We start from the raw sequence: 9,245 nt of genomic DNA on the forward strand, positions 1-9,245 counted from the left end.
TTTGTCATTAAGAGTTGTGCTGCTATCTCTACCGGAAAAGAAAAACTCATAAATCAGCCGCTCGAAGAGGGTGGAAGTGCTCATGAAGAAGAATCACGGCCCATTTAATAGCAATAAAAGGCCACTTCCTCCGTTGTGTGGCTCGCTGACAGAAAGTTGAGCCTCCGTGTGCAATTATTTATTACGAGTGCCGTATGACGCGCCTTCGTCATAAGTTGTGTGACGAGCGATGCCTTTTTACTGCCACTCAGAGTTTGTTTGATGTGACAAGGCCTGCTTTTCAAAGTCACCAAAAATGTGTCTTGCATCCCACTTTTCACTTTTTACCCGTTCAACTTTATTGGGGTGCTAATTACGCTGAGAATGTCGATTTATGGATTTATGAATTGGTCGTGTCGTTGCACTGGCTTAGGCAGGAATGTTTATAACTGTCATTGCTTTAGAGGTGACACTCTTTTCAAATAAAAGCAAATGTCATCAAGGAGTAGCTGGCTAAATGCACTGTGCTACTCAAAGACAAGGGCTTTAGTGAATATATTTTATGAAGTAGGGGTGTTCAATACCACCTTTTTTTCAGACCGATCCTTATATCGAACTCTTGAGTAGTCATTGATACTAATAGCACATACCAATACCTAGAAACAGGGGAGGCAGGGCAGGCAAGTGAGGCTGTGCCTCACCTGTCATCATGGAAAATATGAAATTAAACACAATATGTTACCTCATGCAAAAACGCTGACAATAGAGTAAATAATTAGTTAAAAAAATCCAGAGCTCACTGTTTACAGATTTCTCGTGCAATACTGTAATGGCCTTACCAGCATGCAGTAATAGCACTATCACATACAACGTTGTTGAGACCGCATTCCTGCCTCCCATGTATTGGAAAAATATATATACCAGGACCCACATGCAAGGATTGAAATCAGTGGTCGTCTAACTGGACAAATTAATATGGAAAGTGTTACAAGGCAAGGGTGTGGACTCTCTACACGCCCTTTTGCACTGTTGAACAAACTATCACCACAATTAATTAGACAAGATGAAGGTATGAAAGTGGTAGTTATAGGAAGAGAACAACATAAAATATCGTTGTTTACAGAATACATATTGATTTATTTAACTCAACCCGACAAACGTTTTCCTAGATTGATGGAACTCCAAGTAATTTATGGTAAGTACATGGGTGTCACGGTCGCCGTGGCGACCAGTCTGCCGCGCCCCCGAACTCAAGCTGTAGCAGATCAGCTGATTGCTGGTCTGCTACTTAAGGCTGGGTTGTGGGTCTGGCGGGCGCTGGCTCATTACACATTCCCCGGTCTGTTATGCCTTGTCCTGTTTTAGTTTTAAACATTTTCCGTCTGTTATGCCCTGCCCTGTTGAGTTCGTGCCGGAGGAACTCTGTACCGTTCTGTTCTGAGTGTAAGAATGTTTTTGTTTGTCTTGTCCCTGAGTTTTGGACAACTTTTATTTTGTTAAATAAAACTTATGGATCGTCACGCAATTGAGTTCTCCCTTCCTGCCTCCTGCTTCCGTTCTGGTCCGGTCACCCCTTCCACTCCGTGACAGAATGAGCCAGCCAACATTTGAACTCAGCGAACGATCCCTGCGCGATTTGGGGAGAGCTGGAGGACGCCGTTTGGCAAGCACCCATTGAGGTATCCTTTCCTCCCCGTTCGAACCACGGCCCCGCCCGTCGTGGCCTATGCTGTGCCTTGAATGGGGTCCCGGGAGGATTTGACGCCTGCCATTCCGACTCCCCGTCCTGCCAGTCCGACTCCCCGTCCTGCCAGTCCGACTCCCCCTCCTGCCAGTCTGACTCCGCCGCCTGCCAGTCTGACTCCGACTCCGCCGCCTGCCAGTCCGACTCCGACTCTGCTGCCTGCCGGTCCGACTCCGACTCTGCTGACTGCCGGTCCGACTCCGACTCTGCTGACTGCCGGTCCGACTCCGACTCTGCTGACTGCCGGTCCGACTCCGACTCTGCTGACTGCCGGTCCGACTCCGACTCTGCTGCCTGCCGGTCCGACTCCGACTCTGCTGCCGGCCAGTCCGACTCCGCTGCCTGCCAGTCCGACTCCGACTCCGCTGCCTGCCAGTCCGACTCTGCTGCCTGCCAGTCCGACTCTGCTGCCTGCCAGTCCGACTCCTCTGCCTGCCAGTCCGACTCTGCTGCCTGCCAGTCTGACTCTGCTGCCTGCCAGTCCGACTCTGCTGCCTGCCAGTCCGACTCCGACTCTGCTGCCTGCCAGTCCGACTCTGACTCAGCTGCCTGCCAGTCCGACTCTGCTGCCTGCCAGTCCGACTCTGCTGCTCCTGTTTTGCCGGTTCTGATTTTGACTCGCCTGTTTTGCCGGTTCTGATTTTGACTCGCTTGTTTTTGCCGGTTCTGATTCTGACTCTCCCCTGTTTGCCGGTTCTGATTCTGACTTGCCTGTTTTTGCCGGTTCCGATTCTGATTCGCCTGTTTGCCGTTTCTGATTTTGTCTCTCGTCTGTTTGCCGTTTCTGATTCTGTCTCTCGCCTGTTTGTCGGTTCTGATTCTGTCTCTCGCCTGTTTGCCGTTTCTGATTCTGTCTGTACTCTGTGTTTGCCGGTTCTGATTCCGTCTGTCCTCTGTGGTTGCCGGTCCTGATTCCGTCTGTCCTCCGTGTTTGCCGGTCCTGATTCCGTCTGTCCTCTGTGGTTGCCGGTCCTGATTCCGTCTGTCCTCTGTGGTTGCCGGTCCTGATTCCGTCTGTCCTCTGTGGTTGCCGGTTCTGATTCCGTCTGTCCTCTGTGTTTGCCGGTTCTGATTCCGTCTGTCCTCGTGTTCGCCGGTTCTGATTCCGTCTGTCCTCGTGTTCGCCGGTCCTGATTCCGTCTGTCCTCGTGTTCGCCGGTCCAGTTTGCCTGCCGGACCCCCCCAACCCTGCCGAGCGTCGAACCATTCCGGGGCGTGAGGTAGTATTTTTTTTTTTTCCTTTTTTGGGGACCTCAGGAGCTGTCCCTTAAAGGGGGGGCTCTGTCACGGTCGCCGTGGCGACCAGTCTGCCGCGGCCCCGAACTCAAGCTGTAGCAGATCAGCTGATTGCTGGTCTGCTACTTAAGGCTGGGTTGTGGGTTTGGCGGGCGCTGGCTCATTACACATTCCCCGGTCTGTTATGCCTTGTCCTGTTTTAGTTTTAAACATTTTCCGTCTGTTATGCCTTGCTCTGTTGAGTTCGTGCCGGAGGAACTCTGTACCGTTCTGTTCTGAGTGTAAGAATGTTTTTGTTTGTCTTGTCCCTGAGTTTTAGACAACTTTTATTTTGTTAAATAAAACTTATGGATCGTCACGCAATTGAGTTCTCCCTTCCTGCCTCCTGCTTCCGTTCTGGTCCGGTCACCCCTTCCACTCCGTGACAATGGGCTATAAAAATAATGAAAACACAGGTTCTGCCAATTAATTATGTTCCATCACAGGGACTAAAGGTTTTAATTAAAAGAGCAAATTAATTGAATATTTAGGGGTAAAACCCATAAAAAGATTGGACAAGTGTTTTGATGTCAACTATACAAAATTGACAAAGAAATTAAGAGGGGTCTTGAAAAATGGCCAAATATAGAATTAGATATGAGTTCAAGAATAGAGGTAGTTAAAAAAAGTGTCTTGCCAAAGCTCTTGTACTATTACCAGTCCCTTTCTGTGTTCGTTCCCAGATTACCATTCATTGAATGTGATAAGTGGATATCAAGGTTTATTTGAATACTTTTATGCAGCACAAATTAGAACCCTGATTTATTGGTGTAAAGAGGTTTATGTTGCCAAATGGAAATGTGTAGAATTATGGACGGCAAACACAGAGGTAGGAAACTAAAAAGCATGTAAAAAACATTCAAAAATGTCGGTAACCAGATGGGAGCAGTAATTAAAACAACAGGAATATGGAAAAAGATAGTTAGGAAATACAATTTGGAAAGGGAGGTAAGTTGTCTGAGCTGGTTTGCCTTCAACAACGGATTTATTCCCGAACAGAATAATAAAGGGTTCCAGCAATGGGCATGCAAAGGTATTACAGCAATATGTAAGATACAGTGGTACCTCTACTTACAACCATCTCAATATACGAAATTTTCAGGTTACGAAGTACCTGAACGAGAAAATATTGCCTCTAGTTACAAAGGTAAATACATATTTTTATTATTTCCTTTATTCATCGTTTTTTTATATATTATGCCTCTCATTTTAGGTTTATTGTGCAATAATCTAATTTTAACATGTATTTTTAATTGAAAAAGTATACTGTACTTTTGGAGGGCTTGGAGCGGATTAGTGCATTACATACAGAATGCACCTCTACTACCAAGCTACTCCCAAAACAAAAATAAATTTGTAAGTAGAGATACCACTGTAGTTGAAGATGGCAAGCTGAAGAGTTTTGTGGAATCAAAAAAATAAATTGGAGTTACAGGGAAGTGACTATTTCCATTACCTCCAATTAAACGACCACTGTCACAAAGAGATAAAACCGGCAACTGGTCATAAGGTCATCAACATTTTTGAAAGAGCCTATAAAGGTAAAACTTTTAAAGCAATTTCAGATATGTATGAATGTTTGATGGCATGTATTGCAACAGAAGACAAGCGGTGGAATATGTATAAAACACAGTGCACATCCACAAGCTCCTGGATTCTGGGGAAATTCAACTGGAAGAAAGTCGCCAGAGGTTTTTTGGAGTTTTCACCACCATGCTGGAGGATATATGATTGACTATAGGGAAAAAAAGGACACCACCTACAAATAATGATAACTGGACTTAGAAGAATGACTTGAGCATGTAATAAATTCCCCCAACACTGTAATGTTGTTTTGATCATAAAGGACACTATAAATTAAGTCAAGTCAAGTCAAGTCATTTTTATTTGTATAGCCCTAAATCACGAAGAGTCTCAAAGGGCTTCACAGATTATTACACTATATTACACAGACTATTTTTTCAGCCGACGAGAAGAGTAGGTTATTCATATGCTATGGAGTAGAAGTGAGTTTTAAGTTTAGATTTAAACATTTCCACTGAGGTTGCAGATCGGATCTCAGGGGGAAGAGCATTCCACAGCACCGGTGCCCGGATGGAGAACGCTCTCGAACCAGCAGAACACTTCTTTGCTCTTGGGATCACCAGAAGACCGGCACTCTCAGATCGTAGGCTTCGGACCGGGACGTAGGGGCAAATCAGATCTGAAAGATAAGAGGGAGCAAGTCCATGTATGATTTTGTACAATACTAAGAGAACCTTGAAATCACATCTATGGCTAACTGGGAGCCAATGCAGGTTAGCCAAAATCGGTGTTATGTGATCGTACTTTTTTGTCCTAGTTAAAAGCCTGGCTGCGGCATTTTGTACCAGCTGAAGTGACTTGATTCTAGACTTCGGGAGACCAGAGAGTAGTGCATTACAGTAATCGAGACGGGAGGTGACAAACGCATGAATTATAATTTCCGCATCAGACTGAGACAGTATTGAACGGATTTTAGCAATGTTACGAAGATGGAAGAAAGCGGTTCTAGTACTTTTCTTTACATGCATTTCAAAGGATAGATCAGGGTCAAATATGACACCTAAATTTTTAACTGAGTCACTCTGTGTGATGTGACATTTGTCAATGTTCACAGCAGTTTTTGAGAATATATCACGGCATTTAGATGGACCAATGACTAACATTTCGGTCTTTTCAGAGTTAAGACGCAAGAAATTGAGTGACATCCACTCTTTTATCTCAATGAGGCATTCACCACCTGTTTGAGATCATCAAGTGACAGTTCACTAAAACGGGACAATTTCCCAGGACAGCCACCCTGTCGTGCATCTGTAGATTACAGCCCTTTAGTATGTGTGGTATTAATAATTTCTTTAGCAATTTCTTCCTGTATGCATTGAATCTTCTTAGTAAAGAAGACCATTAAGTCATGAGCAGAGTGCGTCAAACTATCTGCAGTAGTCTGTTGCCTTGTAAGCGATGCTACAGTTTCAAAAAGTGCTTTGGGATTGTTCTTTTGAGACGCAATCACCTTCGAAAGATAGGCCGATTTTGCAGAGGCAAGGGCCGCTTTATACTTTAACAAGCTGTCACACCATGTTTGATGGAAAACCTCAAGCTTGGTAGTGCGCCATTTTCTTTCCAATTTCCTGCATTCTTGTTTAAGGGTTCTAGTTTCATCAGTAAACCAAGGCGTGCGTCTTTTAGGACGTGATTTTAGCTTCATGGGCGCTATTGAATCCAGGACACTAGTCAGGATGGTATTGAAATCATTTATGAGTGAGTCTATCGGGCCAGTGTATGAAGGAAAGGACACAACTGCTCCAGGAAGTAGTTCAAAGAGCTCAGAAACTGTGCCAGTGCTTATATTGCGTCCGCTAAATCCTTCAGCTTTTTTAACACTACTATTAGCTAGCACCTCAAATGTAACTAAATAATGATCCGAGATAACGGTAGTACACGGTAACACCATGATGTTTGAGGTTAAAACTCCTCGAGTCAGAATCAAGTCTAGCGTGTTCCCATCTTTATGGGTTGGCAAATCAACCAGTTGATTAAAACCAAATGCATCAATTAGAGAATTAAACGCAATAGTAAGTGAACTGAGTGGGGAGTTCATATGAATGTTAAAGTCGCCCATAATTATAATTTTGTCTGCATAGGTTACTAGTTCAGACAAAAGTTCAGCAAATTCGTCTAAGAAAGTTGTGTACGGCCCAGGTGCGCGATAGATAGTTGTTACATAAATTGGCAATAGAGAGGACCGCATCACAAGAGCCTCAAACGCCTTGTAATTATTAGAGGTACGAGGATTAAATTTGAGCGTTTTTTCAGAAATGAGCGCGACACCGCCACCCTTTTTTGACGTGTGTGCTACATGGCTACTCTGGTAGTCTGGGGGAGAAGCATAATTTAGCGCTAAATACTCATCCGGGCGTAACCAGGTTTCACAAAGACCCATACAGTTAAGTTTATAATCACGAATAATGTTCTCAACAAGTAAAGCTTTTGGAGCAAGCGATCTAATATTTAACAGACCAAATTTTAGCTTTGCTGAATCATTTGACTTAGCTGAGCTCTTTGTAGTCTTTGTCGAGATCTTCAAAAGAGGCCGCGGTTGTTGCTTTTCGTGCGCGCTGAGTGTAAAGCTTCGGTTGTCCGGCGAGGAATGAATGGTGGAATTAGTTACATCCTCGCGTCCATCTTGCTGCTTAGACTTCGCACGCTTCACACATCTACCTGCACGGCAACCACGCTTCTGTTTTCTGTCCTTACGGCGCCGCTGGCGTCGTTTATTAAGAGGAATAGCGGTCCACAAGGATGCCGGATCTCTTTGAAGTTCACTCGGTATATCATAGGCGGTATAAAAAGTGCCCGAAAAGTCGAAATTTAGACGCCCACCCAACCGAATAAGTTCGTCCCTACTGTAAGTATTTTTGGCCACACATGTGTCCAAAAGTGAAAGCAAAAAAGACAAGAGAACGGCAATAAATAGAAGATTAGCTGGAGAGCAACTAGCCGCAAGCATGCATCCATGCGCCGCCATGTTGTTTTCTTAGCAATTAGCAAACATTTTCAGTTAATAAACTGGAAATGGAAAGATTCAGAGAAAACAAACTATTGTTTAATCAAATAAATAGTGTTTAATATACAATTGATTAGTAGTTTATCGTTGCGGCATTAAATAAATCCAGATCATTTCATTGTACCCAATGACGTGCATTCAAGGGAGGCAGGTGAAGCTGTACCACGTCACCATGGATATATAAAATTAAAAGATCATCGCCTTCACATTATATTATCAATATAACTACTACAATTACCGTAGTTACTGTGCTAGCAGATCCAGAGTGAGGCACCTATACTCTTAAGACCAAGGGTTGTGTTTTAGCGCAATAAAATATAACTAATGATATTAATAGTAAGTCAAGCAAACCAGTATTTTTGTTTTCGTTACATGGACTTGTTGACCTTTAAAAATGCTAATCACTGCAGCGATACTGATACCTGGAATTGGTACTTTAAACAGTTGATTTGTAAGATAGAGGCATAACTATAATCCAAAGTATGTCAAATTAATTTATCGTTTAATCAAATAGATAGCGATTAATCGTTCAATCAATAGTTATTCATTGATTCATTCATTGTTGCGCCACTAAATAAATCTTTATTAGATTGTTGCACCCAGTGATGCGCAGTCAGGGGAGGCAGCGGAGGCTGTGCCTCACCTGTCAACGTAGAAATCTAGAATTAAAAACCACATATGCTTCACATTACGTTATGTATTTTGCTAAAACAATTACTTACTTTGCTGAGAAGATGCTGAGTGAGTCGGGCTATTCTCTTGCCTTGCGGCAGAGGGCAATAATGAGACCGAGGATTCTTATTTGGGGCACATCTCAGCTCCAAACAATAAAATAAGTGCTCGTATTAGCAAGCCAACAGCAAGTCAAGCTATCCAGCTTTTTTTTTCATGTTGCATGGCCTTTTTTCATAATGGAAGATTAGCTATCTATTGATACTTTTATTCCAAAGGAGAAGTATGTAAAATATTACTGTGCTGAGCGTCTGCAGATGCAAGGTAAGGCACGCAATTCTGTTGCCTCCGGCAAAGGCCGATAATGAGACAAAGGATTATCATTTGGCGCACATCTCAGCTCCAAACGATAAAATGAGTGCTAGTATTAGCAAGCTAACAGCAAGTCAAGCTATCCAGCATTTTTTTTCTTGTTGCATGACCTATTTTCATAATGGAGGATTACCAATCTATTAGTGCTTTTATTCAAAAGAAGTAGGTAACGTATTACTGCGCTGAGCGTGGTGAGGCACACAATTCTCTTGCCTCATGGCATGTGACGATAATCGGAACAAGGTTTTTAATTTTGTGCACACCTCAGCCCAAAATAATATAATTAGTTATAGGTTTAACAAACTACAGCAAGTCAAGCCACCCAGTAATTCTTTTTTCGTCATATGGAGTTTTTCTCTTAATGGATATCTATTGATGCTAAAACATGTTTTATACAAGTTTATGTATTTTGTTTTTAATCTGCCAACCAAAGAATGATTAAGATATAGGTTCCTTATTTGTAAATCTGACTGTGCCTCACCAGACACAACCGTCAACTCACATTGCTTGGTAATTCAGTTCACTTTGTGCCCGGTTGTATCCTACCTGTGGTAGTGAGGAGCTTTTTGTCTGGGATCTTACATCCAAAATAATATCGTCCCATCACTAAAACAC

General features: G+C 43.1%; 1 protein-coding gene across 1 annotated transcript; it reads right to left on the minus strand.

The window, feature by feature from the left end:
* Nucleotides 1-5,837: 5,837 nt before the first annotated feature.
* LOC148350905 (uncharacterized) lies at nucleotides 5,838-6,770 on the minus strand. The gene has a single exon (XM_088320023.1). The coding sequence runs from the start codon at nucleotides 6,768-6,770 to the stop codon at nucleotides 5,838-5,840; it is 933 nt and encodes a 310-aa protein (XP_088176149.1).
* Nucleotides 6,771-9,245: the final 2,475 nt, after the last annotated feature.

This window comes from Urocampus carinirostris, chromosome 16, assembly GCF_059441175.1.
Source record: "Urocampus carinirostris isolate Australia breed hairy pipefish chromosome 16, RoL_Ucar_1.0, whole genome shotgun sequence".
NCBI classification, from domain to species: domain Eukaryota; kingdom Metazoa; phylum Chordata; class Actinopteri; order Syngnathiformes; family Syngnathidae; genus Urocampus; species Urocampus carinirostris.

Coding starts and splice junctions, on each gene's coding strand:
- LOC148350905 (XM_088320023.1), bottom strand. CDS start 6,770: ATGCGGTCCTCTCTATTGCCAATTTATGTAACAACTATCTATCGCGCA.